Here is a 22,008-nt window from a genome sequence, read left to right on the forward strand (position 1 = left end):
ATCTCTAGATTCCTTAAATGTTGATATAAATAGGTGATGATGGTATTTAATAATGATTTAAGTAGCATATACAGCTAAAGTGGAATCAGTTAGTTGTTGCTTAAAATTGTAATTAATTTAGCTAAGGAAAACAATGACTAGACTACATTGGTGTAATAATATCTCTTTTATGTTTTTAGGGACGTTTGGCCTTTGGGAATCATTATCAACCTCAGACTCTATGCATCAATTTTGATGATGCATTCTTAACTTATACTACAAAACCACCTTCAAGTCATCTTGACCAGTTCATGCACATTGTGAAGGGAAAGCTTGAAAATGTTCGAGTCATGCTTGTTCCTAGTCCAAGATACGTTGGCCTACAAAATGATGAGTAAGAAAACATGAAAATAATAATTTCTTCCTACTAATATAAGTATCAACTGGGACCTCTAGCGTCCTTTTTATTTCTCTGGTAGAAGTTGTACATCAATCACAAGTTTTTTCAGTTGTTAAAGCCTTTGTGCTAAGAAGTAATAATTACATTTTTCAGTGTGTTTCTGTATGATTGTTAGGACAATTTTTTACTCTCTTCTGCTCACTTACTTTGGCTTAAATTAAGCTCTGATGTTCTGCTAGCATATGTCCATTAAAGGTGTATTTTTCTGTCTAGAGGGCTTAGATAAGCAATAAACTGAATTATAGTGGATTTAGTGAAAGTTGAAAATTGATTAAAGTTTTTCTTGGAAAAATTGGTTAGAGTAGTCCAATTTTGAGATAACCATTTGATTTTTCTTTGAACCGCAAAGAATTTTTCTATCTGCATTGCAATGTTTCCCCCATGCTGAAATAGCTGTTTTAGTTAGAAGATAGGTTACATGAGAATGCACACCAGACTCACCAGTGTGGTGAGATGCTTGTGCAGGAATGGACCAGGCCTGAGGAGACAGCCCTTCTGTAACTCCTGTCAGACACTGGGTCTTGTATTTACGTCTGGAATAACAGTCCCCTGTCTTCGTATTTTCTCAGTCTCTTATTTTTTATGATGGGTACTCTGGCTGAAGTTGTATAATTTCAACTATATACATTTAGCAGCATAGCAGCCAAGAGTTAAAACTTGCTTTCCATAATTTCATAAAAATGGACATTGTTGATACAACAAAGAGAAAATTGAAACATCACAATAGTTGATAACTAAAGTTTGAGAGAAGGAAAGTTATGGTAGAGAAGCATTCATGTTAAAATTTAAGTTCAGGGTAATTGCGTTACATTTATTTTGTTAATCAGTGAAAATACTCTTAGAGAAAAAGTAAATTGTTACAGATAAAAATGACAATTCTTTTGTTTTGAATAATTACACTACATTGTGCTGGTTGACTAAGTATTACTTTGGATTATAGTGATATTAATATAAATCAAATTTTGTCATAAAAACAGAATTTGATTATTATATTTCAATAATTGTTGTGTTTAACCTCCATTTTAAATAAATTTATTTCATTCCAAACTTAAAGTGGAAGTCTATAAGCCAGTCGTTTTCTTCCTAAACTAATTTACCAATAAAATTTCAGAGTCATTTTATCATTTAATCTGATGTAAAATACAATTAGAATAACTTGTTATAGTGTTTGTGTAAAAGATGTTCTTTTCTTTTTAAGATAGAACCTGTTATGTTCTTTGTAATTTCTCCCCTCTTTCTCTTCACGCTTACTTACTGTCTGCTAGACTGCAGAGCATTTTGTAGTCTAAGATGTATTTTGTGTGCCTCACACTTGTTCCCATAGACCCCCAAGACTAATGGGAGAAGGTTTTGTGGTGATGCAGTCAAATGATGTCGACATCTATTACTACATGGATGAGCCAGGTATGTCCTCTTTGAAAATATGTCTTACAGGAACAGTTCTGTTTCTTCTGTGAAGTACTGTGGCCTACATATTTGAAATCTTCTGAAGGTTAGCATCAGTAAGTTGTAAATTTGACTGTGAGAGTATCAAATTTTTTAAAAAACAGATGTCATATCTTAAGAGTTGAGTTATTATATTACTATTTTATAAAATAATTCATTTCTACAGATACCTCAAAAATTGATGCAGGAACTCTAAAGAAAACCCTTAGGGAATGTGGTAGTTTGTTTTAGCTTAGAGGAGAAAATCACAATTCTTACACTTGAATTTTAAAACTTAAAAATTGAGACCTAGCTCCTTTGAGTGTTTGATAGATGTCTTCCATTTGAGAAAAGTACCTAATATTGGAATTGTTTCGGCTCTTTTATCGTGCTTCTGTTCTTTTTGCCACCAAGGGGTTCGTATGGTCACAAACCTTATATTTTCAGTATAGGACCAGTATTTTACTTGCCTTTTTATCATGACATTGCAGAAAGCAATGGTGCCACAAGTCAGTGCCATGTATTGGCAGTTCAACAGAAAATGCAAGTCTCAAAAGAATTCCTAGATGAAACCATAAAGATTATCAGCTTTTATCGCCTACTGAGCCATAAGAATATACTTTGTATGACAAATTGGGAAGGAAGTGCACATGGGATATTGTGATACAAGCTTCAGAAAAAGCACTCACTTGATTGATTCATATGCCTGTTTGCTTTTTTTCATGGAATGCTAATTTTACTTGGAAAAATAATTTAAGACAAACTGTTGCGCGCACCTCCCGTGTCCCCTCCGCCCGTGGAAGAGAAACACGAGAGGCAGAATTCGGGTAGTTACCACAGCGAGGCTTTACTCTTAAGTGAAGTCCGTGGAAGGGCCAAAGACAGGAAGAGGCACAGCTTAAATACACCCTAGAGTGACGTATTCACTTCTGATTGGCTGTTCACTCATTACCCAATATTACACCTCGGGATTGACCAGTGACTTTGGCGGGCCTTCTGCCTTTGCAGCTGCGCAGTTAATTGTTTACTAGTGGAGAGGACACGATGTTCGCGCCATCTTGGAATGGCGGATAATACCACCGCTAACAGCGGCTTCCTACAACAAACCATGTAGATTTTCATGTGAAAGTTTGAATTTTGGAAACTTGGGTGCTGTCTGACAGCATATCAATATTAATAGCTTTTCTAATGAAATTGTTAGTGATCTTAGCATGTGGTTTCAGGAAAAGTTTAACAGATTTGCCAATGTTTATAAAAATGAACATAACTCATGAACCACTGTTTTTCAAATGACCAGTATATGAGATTACAGAATCATGCGTGGATAAAAGATTCATTCAGAATACAAGAGTCAGCAGAAGAAGATTTTAACATGAGACCATTTGAAAAAACTGAGTAATGGGTTTCAGGGTCTACACTGTAATCTTTTGAAAGTTCCACTTGTTGAATTTTGCTCTAGTATGAGAGAATATTATTCAACTTTATATATATGAAAGGGCTATCAAAATGTCTCTTCCTTGTCTGTCTCCACGTGAGGCCAGACGGCTTCACATCCTTTTAACAGTAGGTAAGTGCAGAAGCAGCTGTGACAATCTGCCTGTTTTCTGTGTGGCTACACATTGTCCTATTGATGTAAAGAGCTTTACAAACACGTTTCACTGAATTGTTGTGGAAAATACAGTTTTGGGTTTTATTTTCTTAAAATGAAAACTTCACTTAATTTTTAATTTTATTTATATACACTTTTATTACTAAAGTTATTCTTTTTATAGGTAAATAGCAAGTTTGTTGTTTAAATAAAACACTTGAAAATCATGAAATTTTAATTGAACATAATAAATTTGATACATAACATACAAAAAAACCAAAAAAACCTCTTTGGGACTTAATTTTAAGTGTAAAGTTTTTGAGACTAAAACATTTGAACTGCTAATGTATGGTGATTTTAACTAATTGCCTTTATATATTCTGGAATATAGGACTTGTTCCAGAAGAAACAGAAGAGAGTATAGAAGGAGAAATAAGCAGTGAAGATTGCAAACTGCAAGACTTACCTCCATGCTGGGGACTAGATATAGTTTGTGGTAAAGGAACAGATTTTAATTATGGACCCTGGGCTGACAGGCAGAGGTATTTGCGTGATTATATTTCTAGTAGTCTTTCAAGTGTATTGAGATCTTATTTTTTATTGAATAATAGCTTAGTATTTAAAACTGTTTTTATTATTTTTTGATTATATGTCTTCATATGTGTCTGTGGGTGTGTGCATGTGAGCTCAGGTCTCCATGGAGGCCAGAGGGTCTCCTGGAGCTGGAATTACAGTCCGTTTTGCGATGCTCATCATGGGTGCTGAGAACAAACTGGGGTCCTCTGGAAGAGCAGCAGGCTCTCTTTAACAGCTAAGCCATCGCTCTACCCCCTCTCCCCCATTGTCTTAGTTTTTGTAAACTATTACATTATGGCAAAGTAAGTTTTCAATGAACACTTTGATCCAGATATTAACTTGTTTGTGGAGAAACCACATGCAAACACCAGTGAGCAGCCTACTTATTGGCTCCTTTGTTTTATTTTTGTATTTCATTGATTATTTACTTATTGACCCTCTGAGGGCCTGGGATTTTTGGGATATATAGATTCAGAAATGAAAGATTTGGTGAAATGAAAGACATAGCTTTAGTGAAGCTGTAATAAATGAGGAAAGGATCTTGGTGACCCGCTTAGAAAAACAGTGTTTTCCCAGGACTGAATAGCAAAGCATCACTGGGATGTAGCTTCAGCAGTGGAAACTTGTTTAATCAAGTTCTGGAGGGCAAGAGTCCCACTTAGCAATGTTGGTTCCCTGTGACCATCATGAGAGGATATGTCCTAGGCCTCTTTTTGAAGCTGAGGCAATATGTGGTGTCTTTCAACACAGTCATATACATATACAGTCATATTCTGAAGGCTGTGCTTAGGGATTTTAACATGAATTTTTAGGGCATAGTTTAGCTTGTAACAATATTTTACATTATGGTTAGCACAGTGAATAAGAAAGGCCTTATTAGGTGACGTGAGTGTAGTTTATGAAAGAAGTAGAGATTTGCTAGGGGAAGGAAAATGGTGTGGATCATCAAGGAAAAATGGGTAAGGACAGTAGAAAATTGACCCGAGGGCCTCAGAGGTAGTTCAGAGTTCTGTAATAAAGAAACAGGGCCAGGTACAGTGATTCATGCCTGTCATTTCAGCACTTCAGAGGCCTAGTAGGAGAATTGTGAATTGGAGGCCAGCCTGAGCTATAAAGTGAGAACCCCAACTAAATCCATGAGCTGAGGCTTTAAGTGAATGGCAAAGTGATTGCCTACCTAATTGCAAGGCCTAAAGAAAATAACTAACTAACTAACTAATAAATGCATGTATGGGTTTTATAGTAATGAGGACTATCCGTAAGGCTTGCTTGTTTGTTTTGAGGTGGGAGCTCTTGTTCAGCCTGACCTTACACTCTGAATTTCAGTGATCCTTTTGCTTTAGTCTTTTGAGTATCTGCAACTAGTCTTGAGTATCATACCTGTCTACCTGGAAGATTTATTTAAACTAGTAACTTGTTAGCTTTAAAGTAACTTCTATTTCTAATATATTATGACCAATTTACTGCTTTTGAAAAATTTCAAAGGAGATATTTAGCACTGATTTTTTTGTTTTTGTATGCATCAATGTTTTATTTTAATTCATAACTGAAAACAAAACAGTTGATTCCAAAAGCATCTGAGAAATAGAGCTGCATCATCAATGAAAAAAAACTGTTAAAATCAGATTATTAAGTTAGATATGAGTGGATAGAATTTTATAGGAAATAAAACCATACTATCTATAGTTTTGTCAGTTGTGGACTTTGATAGTTGTGTTATAGTTCCCAAAGAAGTCACAGAAGGGTCAAGTAGGATTACTAGAAAATGCACTAGCATAAAACAAATGTATCTGTTCTTTTGCCTTTTTTGAAACTGGGTCAAATTTTGCTCTTATTTTTTCAAATCATCTGGGGCTGCAAATTTTGAATGCATCCTCTGACTGTTTAGTTGACTGTCATTGCCTCCATGATGTGTCTGTGTAATCATAATAAAGTGCAGAGATAGAAGGACCAGTGAAACATTCCCAGACTTCTGGTGAGAATGTGACAATGTATACTAGAAAGTTCAACAGTTGCATTTTTTCATGATTCCTTGATATTTCAATTCCAGTAGTATAAAATTTTCCATTGTATTTTTGTTTTAGCAGGAAATTAGGTGAAGGAAGGAGTAAAACAGAAGTTGGTTTTTTTGTAAAGTCCTTCAATATAACTTTAAAGTTTATATTTTCCCACAGAAATATTAAAAATATCTCCTTTAGAAGACTATTATTAGAGCTAAGTAGCATTCCATTGTAAATATATATGTATATACCAAATTTTTATTATACATTCACCTGTTGATTCTAATTCTTTGCTATAGTGAATAAAGCAAGATAAACATAAAGGTACAAATATTTTTATGCTAGGGTATGGAGTGTCCTGGATATATGCCCAGGAGTGAAATAGTTGGGTCATATGGTAGTTCTACTTTTAATTTTTGAAATATTCCAAACTGATTTCCACAGTGGGTTCATTAATTTATATCCCTACCAACAGTGAATCAAGGCTGCTTTCTCTCCACATCACTTTCAACTTTTCTTATCAGATTTATTTTTTTAATGATTTTTTTAAAGATTTATTTTATGTATGTGAGTACACTGCAACTGTCTTCAGACACACCAGAAGAGGGCATCAGACCCCATTACAGATGATTGTGAGCCACCATGTGGTTGCTGGGAATTGAACTCAGGACCTCTAGAAGAACAGCCAGTGCTCTTAACCGCTGAGCTATCTCGTCAGTCCCTGGATATTAATTAGCCCTTTTAAGAAGTGTAGCTGGTAAAGATTTGTTTCTTATTCTCTGGACTATATGTTAATTGATAGATATTTTTCTTGCTGCACAAAATATTTTTTCATATAATCCCATATGTTGATACTTGGGGTTAGTTCCTGTAGTGTTGGAGTTCTATTTAAAAAGTTCTTGCCTGTACTGATATCTTGAAGGGTATCTCCTGTGTTTTTTTTTCCCTAAAAGTTTCAGTTTTTCAGGCTTTATAGTTTAAATGAAGATAAAATTTTCAGGAACATAGTTAGAATGTATATTATTAAATGAGGTCATACTATTTAAGAAAGAAAAAAAAATCTGTGTTTTCTCTCATATGTATAATCTAGCCAATAGTGTGTATGTGTGTGTGTGTGTATGATATATGTAAACAAATGTACATTTGGGTACAGTATAACATGAAGAAAAGAGAGCATGAAAGGCTAAATATAAAGGGACCAGGAATGAGTGAATGTAGTTAATAGACATAAGTTATTTAAGAGGGTATAAAGCTAATTGTTTTTCTAGTTCTGATTCTGTCATGGATTTTTTTTTTTTTTTTTTTTTTTTGGTTTTGGTAGTGCATAACATATATTGATACTGAAAGTATAAAATTTAGTGTGGTGCTTCACAGCTTCCATTCAAAATGTTAAAAGTTAAGTTTTTAGAAAATTTAGAATTAATAATTTGGAAAGTATGAGAATAGGGTTGTATATGATTGTATGGTTTTAAATAAAATGATGGTAGTATGAACAGTGTGGGGGCAGTATGTAGTGTAGAAGCCTAAGAGGAATGGTGGTCTTAAATTGGTGAGGGAAAATCCTTGTGGTGGTTTGAATAAGAATGGTCCCAACAGGCTCATAAAATTAAATGCTTAGTCATCAGGGAGCGGTACTACAGAGAAAGATTAGGAGAAGTGGTCTTGTTGGAAACGATATGAGCATACTGAAGGAATGTGTCACTGGGGGTAGACTTTGAAGTTTAAAAAGTCCAAGTCAGTCCCAGCGTCTTTCTCTTCATGCTGCCTGTGGATCTAGATATAGAACTCTCAGCAACTTCTCCAGCACCATGTCCACTTGTGTGCCACCATGATTCCCACAATAATGGACTAAACTTCTGAAACTATAAGTAAGCCCCAATTAAATGCTTTCTTTTATAAGAGTTGCCATGGTCATGGTTGGCACTGATTTTTTAAAGGGGCATTTTACATTGTTTAGAATGAGTTTAGTTTTAATTTCATGCTCTAGTTTTCTTGGAGAGAGAACAGTCAAGTCCCTCACTGAATCAGGAATTATTCATCTGTTGAAAGAGTGGTGAAATTTCTATCAGTGCTGTCTTGGTTAGGGTTTCTAGTGCTGTGAAGAGATACCATGACCAATACAACTCTTTTAAGGACAGCATTTAATTGGGTCTGGTTTACTGGTTTCAAGGTTCAGTCCATAATCATCATGGCAGGAAGCATGACTGTGTCTGGGCGGGCATAGTGCTGGAGAAAGAGCCGAGAGCTCTACATCTTGTTCCGAAGGCAAACAGAAGACTGGCATCCTCAGGCAGCTAGGAGGAAGCTCTTCAAATCCCACCCCTACAGTGGCACACTTCTCCCAACAAGGCCACAGTCCTAATAGTGTTGTTCCCCAGGTCAAGCTTATTCAAACCACTACAGATACGTTGGTTCTTTTTATACTTTTTTAGTATAAAACTTCCTACCTTCTGTTGTTGGAATCAAGTAATGTGGTCTTTGTTCTTACTTTTTAAAAAATGGCTTTATAAATGAAACTAGGACCCCATATATTTTAGGCAAGTATTCTCATTATTTTCTTTTAATGTTAGTATTTTAGGTATATTAAAGTAATATGCCTCAATAAGTCAGTCTTAAACAGTTGTTCAAAAATGAAACAAAATTTTATAAAACATTTGAAATAATATGCTATTTTATGATCATTAAGTTCTATTATATTACTTAATAAACTTGAACATCAAGGGAACTTAGTAATTCAGGTTAGAAAGCAATACTCTTCATGCTGTTAGATTCTACTTTTTTTTTTTTTTTTTTTTTTTTTTTTTTTTTTTTTGGTTTTTCGAGACAGGGTTTTTCTGTGTAACCCTGGCTGTCCTGGAACTCACTCTGTAGACCAGGCTGGCCTTGAACTCAGAAATCCGCCTGCCTCTGCCTCCCAAGTGCTGGGATTAAAGGTATGTGCCACCACTGCCGGGCTACTTTTCTTTTTATAGAATTTTTTTTCAGGTTTAATGATGTGGCTACTGTGCCATCAGTTGAAAATGAGAGGCTTCTATTAAGTAATGAGCTAAATCTATTTGGACTGTATTCAGAAATCTTAGGAGAACTTAAGTCTTCTTCTTTTTAAAAAATCTGTTGACCAATTCTATTAAAAAGGAAATGTTTTTGTATTTTTATTAGTCAAATAATGCATGATTCTTAAATTATATTTAATCTTGCTATATTTAAAAATATTAGCACATATTTACTCAAAAATACAAGTTACATTTTTTTATAATACAGTTTTTTAAAAAAGATATATTTATTATGTATACAATATTCTGCTTGCTTGTATGCCTGCAGACCATAAGAGGGCGCCAGATCTTCCTATATATGGTTAGGAGCCACCATGTGGTTACTGGGAATTGAACTCAGGACTTCTGGAGGAGCAGACAGTGCTCCTAACCTCTGAATCTCTCCAGCCCCAGTTTTTGTTTTTTGAGACAAGGTCTCTTTACATAGCCCTAGCTGTCCTATACCTCACCGTGTAGACCAGGGTGGCCTCAAACTTACTAAGATCCACCTATCTTTTCTCCTGAGAGCTGGGATGAAAGGTCTGCACCACCATTCTTGGCATATAAATTCACTTTAGAGATTGACCGATCTTTGTATTATTTAGAAAAATGATACTCTAAATGATATTTTGCCATAGAACTTCACTTTCACAACCTCCTCTAGCAGGTTTTTCTCTGTTGAGAGAGAATCCCAGAGTATTTTTTATTTAGGCTCAGAACCATTTATGTTCATTAAATCACAAGACTTATTTGTCAGTGCGCTTTGCTTATGTGAGTAGTGTTTGTTTCCTTATTTGTGTGGAAAGATGGCTGTGTGATGTGGGGAAGGTATTGCACATTCTCAGTTTCTTTCATCTTTGTCAAATGATACAGGGAGACACACACTACAGCTCAGCATCTTAATAGTTGTTCACTTTGCAGAGCATACTGCTCTTCATCCTTACTTTGATTAAATGTTGATTAAAAGTGATTGCAGGGAGGTGGGGTGATGGTTTGGTGGTTAAGAGAACCGATTGGTTTTGCAGAGGACCTTAGTTTGGTGACCATCATGGTGGCTTACTGCTGTCTGTACCCCTGGTCCCAGGGATCTGATGACCTCTTTTGTCCTTTACACATGTTACATGCATGTAGTGCACAGATACATGTGCAGGCAGAATACTTGTACACGTACATTAAAAATAAAGGTTAGTTTTTTTGAGTGATTATGAAAATAATACAAAAATTCTCCCATGTTAATTATTTTAATTTAATCCTCATTACCACTCCATGAAATAAATTATTCTTATCTTGTGAAGACAAGGGAGCAGATCAGGTTTCCTCAAAAAGATTAGGTCACTTGCTCAGGGAAGAATGATGAACTAAGCTATACTCTTTCAGTTCTTTTTTGATAGTTTGCACAACTGATTTGCTTACAGCATTTATTACAACTCACATACATTTAGATTGGACTCTGCTTGTGTCTCACTCGGTAATATTATAATGTTAGGTGTTCAAAGCTTATTTATACCTAGAAGTATAAGATGTGGAAAAGTAGTTTGTCAAATGAGATAGCAATGGTAATGTAAGGTTAAAATATGATTTCAGACCCTTATCAAAGACAATTGTATTTGACTAACACACTGTTTCTCTTTTTCCTTTTCATATAGAGATTGTTTATGGAAGTTTTTCTTTCCACCTGATTATCAAGTTCTGAAAGTTTCTGAGACTGCACAGCCTGGAAGACCAAGACAAATCCTTGCATTTGAACTGCGAATGAATATTATTGCAGATGCTACCATTGACTTGCTCTTTACCAAAAACAGGGTATTCCTTAGAAGATTGTAGAGAATAGTATTTACAATTTGAGAATTACTTCTCAGAGTATTTTTCTGGGTCATAATTCTATGCTTAGCTTCATTTCTGTGAGCTCCCTATATTTCCTTAAATAATTTCATGCATTTTACTTTCATAATACTTTATTAAAGCTAAATAATGGAAAGAAATTAATAATGATTAATAGTAATAAGAATGGAGTATAATTTTTATATAAATTTGAATATTGATTTTTATAGATTTTTAGTAGTTTGTATTAATAGTAATTATATTTCTTTGATAATTTAAAAGTAAAATGATAGAATATAAACACAATAAATCTCATGTAAGTTACTCTTGTTCTTTTGGTAGGAAACAAATGCTGTGCATGTCAATGTAGGGGCTGGCTCATATTTAGAAATTAATATTCCAATGACAGTTGAAGAAAATGGTAAGCTATCACTATTTTGTCTGAAATTATTAGTGACATAATTAATATGTTATTATAGTTTGTTAGTCCTTTCAGATTAGGATTAGTCATTTTTAATTTTTGACCTTAATTTAAATATAGCTTAGTTTTTTACTGATACATAAAAAAGTACCTATTTATGGGATACCATGTGATACTTAAACCCATGTATATATAGACTTAGAATGTTCAAGTCAAAGTAAATATGTCTGTTTCTACATTTGTAACTTCTGTGTGGTAAAATTCATTTAAAAGTTTGTTTAGCTTTGCACTTATTGAGACAGTGTCTCACTATGTAGCCCATGCTGACCAAAGACTTGCTGTGTAACTTAGCCTTGTCCCCAGTTTGAGATACTCTTGTCTCAGACTCCCAAGTACTGTGATTACAGCTTGGTACCACCATGCTGAGAGGCTTTCCTTGACCTTTTAAAAGGGTACCACATCTTCTCATTATCTGTGGGTCAGCCTCACTTGTGTCTGTAACTTAGTAGTCTTTGTTCACTCACTTCCACCCTTCTTTCTCCTTATTTGCCCCAGCCTTGGATAACTGCCATTCTGTTCTTAACTTCTGTGAGATCAGTTTTTGTTGTTTGTTTTTATCTTAGGTTGCATGCTTTAATGAGATTATTAGCATGATCACATCATTTTTGTGTTTTTCTTATTTCACTTGACATAATGACTTTCATTTTGAGCCATTTGTCACAGATGATAGGATTTCATTTTTTTTATGGCTAGCTTTCCATTTCATATTTGTGTTATATTTCTTGCCCATTCATCAGTTGATGGATATCACACTAAGCTTGTTTCCATGTCTTGCCTTTTATGAGCAGTGTTGCAGTGAATGTGGGCATTCAGGGGGTTCTCCAGCCATCTTATTTCATTGTCTTTGGAGATAGACCCTGTAATCTAGTTGCTGGATAATGCGATGGTTCTATTTATATAATTTTTTGGAAGTATTCATGAGCAGATCAGGCATAGTTTTAAATTTTTATGTACTTGTGGTTTAAACTATTGTATAATTATTTGATATCTAGACAGAACAATTTTCTACTTGTTAGGTGTTTTAATTCTGTATTTTTATTATATTGTGTTTATCTCTTGTAGGACTGTACATAATTTGCTTAATATTTCCTAGTTAGACTCTGGTCCTGTAAGAATAGACACTGTGCAGCTCATATTGAACTCTCAGCTCCTGGGATTTGAGCAGTAATTGGATGAATAACAGGCTTAAATGTGTTAATATATACTATTAGTAAATTTTTTTCATAGAGTAAGGTAGGTACTTAGAACAATATAACATAGAGAAAAAATGCCTATTTAAAATATCAAACAATTTTCTTACAGCTATAGTTTCATCTATAGTTTTATCAACTATAGCTTATATAGTTCATTGCATGTTTGCAATTTGGCCACTTAATTAGGAACATGGATAAATTATTTTTGTTAAATTTTGCTTTTCTTTAATTTCTAGGTTAGTATATTTGTGACTGAGGAGAATTAAAATGAAATTGTGGTGTACTTAGTCACTTTCTTGAGAGTAAAGAGAATAGCAATGTACTCTCATTTTAAGATCATTAAGTGGTAATGATAAGGTGGATAACTGCCAATACTTTTATTTATTCCTATTTTATTTTATTTAGCTCCCCTCTCTTGTTTCTGTCACCTGTATTGGTGCTACTATCTGAAGAAAGAAAATAGAGAGGTTGACGTGTTTCTTATTTTTACATAAACGCTATAGCATTTGGGCTTCCCTGGTTAGATAGTCCATAGACACAGTGACTAAGGATGGAACAGTGTCCACCCTCAGCTTACTCTCTGTCATGTGAGGCCATGAAGGGGATAGCTGATATTCTTCAACAATGCTGAATTCAAAGGTGTTGGGTAAGAAAAGTCTATTAGGAATGCCTTAATTATAGTCTGTCAGGGGGGAGAATGGAAGTTGGAGGTTGTCCATAATTAATAATGGTTCAAATATGGGAGTGCTTTTGCCTTTAAAATTGATAATGCACTTTCTGCCCCTAAAAGGACCTGTTTTAGTTTCCAGCACTTCTTGGTGTCTACAACCATCTATAACATTCTTTTCTGGCCTCTGAGGCACTATGCACACCTCCATGTGTGCACATGTATGTGTACATACATATAGGCAGGCAAAATATTCCTAAAATAAAATCTTAAAGTTGATAATTGTCTTAGTTAAGGTTTCTGTTGCTGTGATGAAATATGATGGCCAAAAAGCAAGATGGGGAGGAAAGGCTTTATTTGGCTTACACTTCCATATTACTGATCATCATCAGAGGAAGTCAGGACAGGAACCTGGAGGCAGGAGCTGATGCAGAGGCCATGGAAGGATGCTGTTTACTGTTTTTTCCCCATGACTTGCTCAGTCTGCTTTCTTATAGGACCCAGGACCACCAGTCTAGGATGGCAAATGGCCTGGGCCTTTCCCCAGCAATCACTAATTAGGAAAATGTTCTACAGCTGGATCTTAGGGAAACATTTCTCAGTTGGGATTCCCTCCTTTCGGATGACTCTAGCTCGTCTCAAGTTGTCCTAAGACTAACTAGGGCAGTAAATGCACATGGTAAATGCCCCTGTGTCACTTTACAGTGCAAACTATTGTACAAATACTGGCACACTGAGATAAGGGGGGCACCTGAGGACTGAGGAATCAGTATCTCAGATACCCATATAGTAGAAAGAACTAACTCTTGTAGTTTATCCTCTGACCTTCACACAGACATCTACCCAACTGAATAAAATGTAATAAAAATTGTTAAAAAGATTTGGTGGATTTAAGATAATTTTGTGGAGCTGCGATGCCAAACACACAGAAGCCTGAGTTATTTTTCAAATTCAGTTGTTTGAGATGAGAAAGAAAGCCTACAGCAGGGTACATGTCAGACTAGCTATAGAATAATTATAACTAGTGTCCTACAAAAAGGAATCCAGTTAAAAAAGTAAATGGCACCTTAAACTTCTGAATGTGCCAAGAATGGCCTGTATTGATGTGAGAGTGTCATTGCAGGAACAATTAGATAATATTTGGCAATTGACCTTATATAGGAAGTAGTTGAAAAAATCATAAAGAATATACACTTGAGTCAATGGATAAAGAAAAAGTATGAGACTTGTGCTAATAGTTGAAAGGTTTTGCTTAGACAGTAAATATGTATAGACAGTCTCACATTCATAGGCTTTGCATCCATTGACTCAAGCAGTTGTGATATGAAAATATTTAAGAAAAGTTGCATATGTACTATGTTGTTTTTCCTTGTCATCCCCTAAACAGTACTGTTCAATGGTTATTACATAGTTTTTATATTGTATTAAATATTAATTATATAAATAATGTGAGATAATTTGACATTTGTGGGAATATATGTAACAGTTGGAATACTCTGACATTTCACATAAGGGTCCTGAACATCTGTAGATTTTAGTTTAAGTGTGGGATCTTAAAACCATTGTATATGGACACTGAGAGACCACTATGGGTTTGCTCTCAAAAGCAAACCAGGATACATACACTGTGGTGGTGTTTACTCAGAGTTGTTTTATCTGAGAAGGATCCCTTGTTGTATTAGCAAGCCCCCGTCACTGAAATATACTTCAGCTGTTTTTCAAGGATTCCATTTTTTAAGTGGTAGTAGGAGTTTGTTCTACTCTAAAAATTTTAATTGTATAACTTGTTATTCTGGTTCTGAAATTTTATGTTTTTATTTATTAGGTTACACTCCTGCAATTAAAGGACAACTATTACATGTTGATGCTACTACCAGCATGCAATATCGGACCCTTTTAGAAGCAGAAATGTTAGCAGTAAGTCTAAATATATGATGTGCATATATTTAGTAGATATAGATTTAGTTTTAATTTTCTAATGTAAAATTTCAAAAAAGTATCTGTATTCTTATTTAAGAACTGCCAAGTAGGTACTCTGGTTATACCAAACTTGGGAAGAGAGGTGGATTCCCTGTGCTGTACTGCCTTTGGCATTCCTTTATTCTTCTTCTTCTAATACATAGGAAGTGCTAGAAGATCCCAAAACTTGTTAGGGTGTAATTTTTAAATTTCATATATTTTTCCTAAATTGTAAGTAAAGTAATTTTGATTACATGCTCTGGCCCTATTGGCTTAATTCATTTTATCCTTTGTCCTAAGTTGGTGACTAAGTTTTAAGGAAAAAAAATCTTGGTGGTACCCTGGATGTTTAGAAGTGCCATGGTTTAAATTTCAGATGTAGGTGCTAATTAATCTGTTGCTTTAAAAAGGGGGCTGTAACAACAACAATAAAAACATACTCTGTACAATGGTTGGTATTCACAGAAGATTCATTCATATAAGATGATGTCATAAGGTTCTTAATTACTTGTTTTAAGCCAACATCTTATATGTGTAATTAAGATGGAACATTAATATGTGTAATTAAGATGAAAATTTCACAATTAGTAAGATCCCCCTCCCTTCATACACACACACAAAGATATAGATTATAACCATCTATGACAGCATGCACAGATAGTCAGGCTTGTTGTTTCAGCCTTGGAGTCTCTGTGCAGTCTTTTTTGTTGGTGTGGGTTAAGTTGATGCCATCCTAGTTGAAATAAAAACTAACTTATTTCTTGGAGTATAAGTATAAAAACATGTAGTCAGTATATGAATAATACAAAATTACTATAGAAAATCTATTATTACGTAAAAATATAGTGTTAAAAGCATCAAATTCAACATTCATTACAGTTTGGCACTTGTTCAAATTCTGGAGCTATTGCTCATGAATGGGGCCATGTACAACAGTGCTATTCTTAGTCAGGCAGCTCTTTCCTTTGCAGAAATGCCACGGTCAGGTTATATGATAGTATGCATGGTATCCCACCTTCCTTCCATTACCAAAGGAAGAATTAGGGACAGGGGCTCTTTGTCACCTGCTGCATTAGCTGGTGTGTGTTGCTGTAGTAGAGAATGTTTCTTTGCTCTCAGAGAATTTTGACCACATCAAAGTTTAATATTTCAAAGATCTGGTTATAGACCAGAGTCACTGACCTTTTGCAGCAGTTTAAAAAGTCTCAAAGACACTTTCTGTTCATCTCAGTGGGAAAATCAGTTTTAATTACTCACTAGAGTGTGTGACTTCATTTCCAATGCTGTTAGCATTGTCACATTGTAAACTCTAACATTTGTTTTGCAGTTCCACATCAATGCCAGCTACCCCAGAATTTGGAACATGCCACAGACATGGCAGTGTGAATTGGAAGTTTATAAAGCCACATACCACTTCATCTTTGCACAGAAGAACTTCTTTACAGGTAATTTCCTGTAGATAGAGAGAGTAATTTATTTTGGTGAGCTTATTTATATTCTGTAGGTTTTACTTTTATATTTAATATAGGACTGTGCTTTTATGGTGATATGATGTGTGTTTTCCATTTTTTCTATAATTTTTCATTGATTATTCTCTTATATATTTTTTCCCAAACTGCAGTTTTTCTTCCCTCCCTCTTCCCAGTCTATCCCTCTACCTCTCCTTTCCCCTGGATCCATGCCCACCCTTTCACCTTTCCTCAGGGACATCAACCACATATAGCATAAAAATCTACCATAAGACCAGACACATATTCTGACATCAAGGATGAGGTAACCCAGTAAGAGAAAAAGACTCCCAAAGGCAGGCAGAAGACTCAGAGGCACCCCTGCTCACACTGTTAGGAGTCCCACAAAACTACAAAAACAGAAACAGAACATATATGAAGAGAACTTAGGTCAGACCATACAGGCTCCCTGATTTCTGTGAGCCCATTTGAGTCCCAGTCGCCTGATTCTGTGGGCCTTGTTCTTCTGGTTCCTCCAGTCTCTCCTCCCCCTCAGGACTCCCTGAGCTCGGCCTGAGTTTGGCTGTGAACCTCTGCATTCGCTCCCATCTGTTGCTGAATGAAGTCTCTCTGATCTCTGATGACAATTATACTAGACTCTGGTCCCAGCACATCCTGCAGGGATAGCAAACTGTAGGTTGAAGATTTTTTTGTGGCCGGGTTGGTGTCCCAATCTCTCCACTTGAGGGCTTACCTGGTTAGAGAGGATAGCCAGAGGCTCCATGTCCCCCCATTACCAGGAATCTTTACTAGTGTAGATTCTATGAAGTTTTCCATTGCACTAGGTTTTTACCTTACTTCTGAAATGTCCCCAGTTCTCTCCCAGTATTCTCTTCCTCAGTCTCCACACTCCATTCTTCCTGTTCTCATTGCTGCTCACCCCCCCGTGTACCCACAAAATTGATTCTATTTCCCCTTTCTAGGAAGAGCATTACATCCCCCTGTCCCAAGCCCTTCTTGTTAATTAGCCTCTCTGAGTCTGTGGACTGTAGCATGGTTATTCTTACTTTAAAGCTGATATCCACTTACAAGTGAGCACCAACCATGCTTGTTTTCACTCAGAATGTTTTTTTCTAGTTTCATCCACTTACCAGCAAATTTCATGATGCCATTTTTTTAACAGCTGAGTAATACTCCATTGTATTCATGTACCATTTTTAACCCATTCTTTTAATACATTCACACCCCCCACCTCTCAGAGGGTGCTCCCCCAGCCCCCCAACCTCACCCCCACCAGCCTCCCTCTTCTCTGGGGCATCGAGTGTCCACAGGATTAAGCACATCCTCTTCCACTGAAGCCATATGAGGCAGTTCTCTGCTACACATGTGCCCAGGGCCACAAACCAGCCTGTGTATGCTTGGTTTTTTGCTTAGTCTCTGGGAGCTCTGAAGGGTCTGGGTTAGTCGACAGTTTTTCTTCCTATGGGGTTGCAATCCCCTTCAGCTCCTTCAGTCCTTCCTCTGTTCCATAGGGGTTGCTGATCTCAATCTAATGGTTGGCTGCGAGTATCTATATTTGTCTTTGTCAGATGCTGGTAGATTCTCTCAAAAGACACCCATGCCAGGCTCCTGTCTGCACACACAACATGACCTCAGTAATAGTGTCAGGATTTGGAGTGCACGCATGGGATGGATTCCAAGTTGGGCCTGTCACTGGGTGACCTTACTTGCAGTCTCACCTCCATTTTTGTCCTTCAATTTCTTTAGACAGAAACAATTCAAAACAAATTTTAAGATCGGCAGGTGGCTCCCTACCTCAACTGGTGGCCATGTCTATCTGCTGGAGGTGGTCTCTTCCAGTTCTATCTCCCCACTGTTGGGCATTTGGCCTAATGTTATCCCCATTGTGTCCTGATGGTCTCTCACATCCCACATCTCTGGAACTTTCTATACATTCCAGCTGCCCCCTACTCCCAACTACTACATATTTCAATTCATTCTCCTGACCCTCTGGGCATCCCTCCTTTCTCTCTCCGTACCTGATCCTGGCCTTCCTTTCCCCCTTCTCAGTTTGTCTGCCCCTCTCCCACCCTGGTTCCTCCCTCCCTCTTCCTCCATGATTATTTGTTCCCCTTCTAAGTGGGTTTGAGGTATCCACACTTGGGCCTTCCTTCTTGTTAAGCTTCTTATAGTATGCGAGTTGTATCATGAGTATTCTGAACTTCTTGACTAATATTCACTTATCAGCAAGTACATACCATACATGTCCTTTTGGGTCTGGGTTACCTTGCTAGGGTATTTTTCTAGTTCCATTTATTTGCCTGCAAAATTCATGTTGTCCTTGTTTTTAATGGCTGAATAGTATTCCATTGTTTACATGAACCACATTTTCTGTATCCATTCTTTGGTTCAGGGATATCTAGGTTGTTTCCAGCTTTTTGGCTATTACTAATAAGGCTGCTGTGAATACAGTGGAGGAACATGTGTCCTTGTGGTAATGGTGGAGCATCTTTTGGGTATATTCCCAGGAGTAGTATAGCTGGGTCTTCAGGTAGAGCTATTTCCAATTTTCTTAGGAACTGCCAAATTGATTTCCAGAGTGGTTGTACCAGTTAACAGTCCCACCAGTAATGGAGGAGTGTTCCTCTTTCTCCACATCTTTACCAGCATGTTCTGTTGCTTGAGTTTTTGATCATTCTGATTGGTGCAAGTTGTAATCTCAGGGTTGTTTTGATTTGCATTTCCCTGATGATTAAAGATGTTGAACATTTCTTTAGGTGCTTCTCAGCCATTTAAGAGTCCTTTGTTGAGAATTCTCTGTTTAGCTATGTGCCCCATTTTTTAATTGGGTTATTTGGTTTATTGGAGTCTAACTTCTTGAGTTCTTTGTATATTTTGGATATTAGCCTTCTATCAGATATAAGGTTAGTGAAGATCTTTTCCCTATCTGTGGGTTGCCATTTTGTCCTATTGATAGTATCCTTTGCTTTACAGAAGCTTTTCAGTTTTATGAGGTCCCATTTGTCCATTGTTGCTCTTAAAGCATAAGCCATTGGTGTTCTGTTCAGAAAGTTTTCCCCTGTGCCCAGGTATTTGAGGCTCTTCCCCCATTTTCTCTTCTGTTAGATTCAGTGTATCTGGTTTTATGTGAAAGTCCTTGATCCACTTGGACTTGAGCTTTGTGCAAGGAGATAGGTATGGATCAATTTGCATTCTTCTATATGCAGAATGCCATTTGAACCAGCACCGTTTGTTGAAAATGCGCGCTCTCTCTCTCTCTCTCTCTCTCTCTCTCTCTCTCTCTCTCTCTCTCTCTCTCTCTCTCTTCCACTGAATGGTTTTAGCTTCTTTGTCAAAGATCAAGTAACCATAGGTGTGTGGGTTCATTTCTGGGTCTTTAATTCTATTTCATTGATCTTCCTGCCTGTCTCTGTACCAATACCATAAAGTTTTTTATCACTATTGCTCTGTAGTACAGCTTGAGGTCAGGGATGGTGATTCCCTCAGAAGTTTAATGTTGAGAATTGTTTTCACTATCCTGGGTGGGCAGCCTTGTCTTGTCTCTGATTTTAGTGGGATTGCTTCAAGTATCTCTCCATTTAATTTGATATCGGCTGTTGGTTTGCTGTATAGTGCTTATATTCTGTTTAGGTATGGGCCTTGAATTCCTGATCTCTCCAAGAGTTTTAACATGAAAGGGTGCTGGATTGAGATGATCATGTGATTTTTTTTTCTTTGAGTTTGTTTATATAGTGGATTACATTAATGGATTTTTGTATATTGAACCATCTCTGCATCCCTGGGATGAAACCTACTTGATCATGGTGAATGATAGTTGTGATGTGTTCTTGGATTCAGTTTGTGAGAATTTTATTGAGTATTTTTGCATTGATGTTCATAAGTGAAATTGGTCTGAAGTTCACTTTCTTTGTTGGCTCTTTGTGTGGTTTAGGTAATAGAGTAACTCTGGCTTCATAGATTGAATTAGGTAGTGTTCCTTTTGTTTCTATTTTGGGGAATAGTGTAAGGTGTATTGGTATTTAGCTCATCTTTTAAGGTCTGGTAGAATTCTGCACTAAAACCATCTGGCTCTGGGCTTTTTTTGGTTGGGAGGTTTTTAAAAACTGCTTTTATGTTTTTTTAGGGGTTATGGAACTATTTGAAAAGTTACCTGCTCTGATTTAACTTGGGTACATAGTATCTGTCTAGAAAATTATCCATTCATCCAGATTTTCCAGTTTTGTTGAGGTTTTGTAGTATGATTTTTTTGAATTTATTCAGTTTCTGTTTTCTGACTCTCTTTTCATTTCTGATTTTTTTTTTTTTTTTTAAATCTGGATACTGTTTCTGTGTTCTTTATTTAGTTTGGCTAAGGATTCATCTTACCCTGTTGATTTTCTCAAAGAACAAGCTTTTGGTTTTGTTGATTCTTTGTATCATTCTCTTTGTTTCTAATTGGTTGATTTCTACTCTTGAGTTTTATTAATTCCTGCCATCTAAACCTCTTGTGCATCTTTGCTTCTTTTTGTTCTAGAGCTTTCATGTGTGTTGTTAATTTGCTAGTGTAGGATCTTTCCAGTTTCTTTACTAGGGCACTTAGTGCTATGAATTTTCCTCTTAGCACTGCTTTTGTTGTATCCCGTAAGTTTGGGTATGTTGTGTCTTTATAGTCATTGAATTCTAGAAAGTCTTTAATTTCTTCTTTATTTCCCTGACCAAGTTATCATTGAGTAGAGAGTTGTTCAGTTTCCATGAGTTTGTGGGTTTTTTGTGTTTTTTGATGTTATTTAAGTCTTCCCTACTCCATGGTCATCTGATAGGATACATGGGATTATTTTAATCCTGTATCTGTTATTTTAATCTTGTAACCTTGTTTTCTGACCGATTATATGGTCAATTTTGGAGAAGATACCATGAGATTCTACCATGAGGTGCTGAGAAAGTATATTCTGTTAAATCCATTTGTTTCATGACTTCTATTAGTTTCACTGTGTCCCTCCTTACCTTCTGTTTCAATTACATGTCTATTGGTGAAAGTGGGGTGTTGAAGTCCCCCACTATTATTGTATGAGGTTCAATATATGGTTTTGAGCTTTAGTTAAGTTTCCTTTATCAATGTGGGTTCCCATGCATTTGGGGCATAGATGTTCAGAATTGAGACTTCATCTTGGTGGATTTTTCCTTATATGAGTATGAAGTATCCTTCCCCATCTCTTTTGATAACTTTTGGTTGAAAGTATTAGAATGTCTACGCTAGCTTCTCTAGCTTGTTTCTTGGGACCATTTGCTTGGAAACTTTTTGTTTTTTGTCACTGAGGTGTGTTTCTTGTCTGCAGCAAAATGCTGGATCCTACTTGAGTATTCAGCCTGGTAGCCTAA

General features: G+C 36.2%; 1 protein-coding gene across 13 annotated transcripts in view; it reads left to right on the plus strand.

Moving 5' to 3' along the window:
* Positions 1–22,008, plus strand: part of Bltp1 (bridge-like lipid transfer protein family member 1) — a 198,630-nt gene that overhangs the window by 20,203 nt on the left and 156,419 nt on the right. For all 13 annotated transcript variants that reach the window (XM_076932299.1, XM_076932298.1, XM_076932301.1 and 10 more), the window contains exons 9-15: positions 180–373; positions 1,764–1,843; positions 3,844–3,994; positions 10,707–10,863; positions 11,224–11,302; positions 15,048–15,139; positions 16,509–16,626. In XM_076932299.1, the coding sequence (XP_076788414.1) occupies positions 180–373; positions 1,764–1,843; positions 3,844–3,994; positions 10,707–10,863; positions 11,224–11,302; positions 15,048–15,139; positions 16,509–16,626 (871 nt within the window). The remainder of the gene's footprint in view (positions 1–179; positions 374–1,763; positions 1,844–3,843; positions 3,995–10,706; positions 10,864–11,223; positions 11,303–15,047; positions 15,140–16,508; positions 16,627–22,008) is intronic.

This window comes from Arvicanthis niloticus, chromosome 4, assembly GCF_011762505.2.
Source record: "Arvicanthis niloticus isolate mArvNil1 chromosome 4, mArvNil1.pat.X, whole genome shotgun sequence".
Classification (NCBI taxonomy): Eukaryota; Metazoa; Chordata; class Mammalia; order Rodentia; family Muridae; genus Arvicanthis; species Arvicanthis niloticus.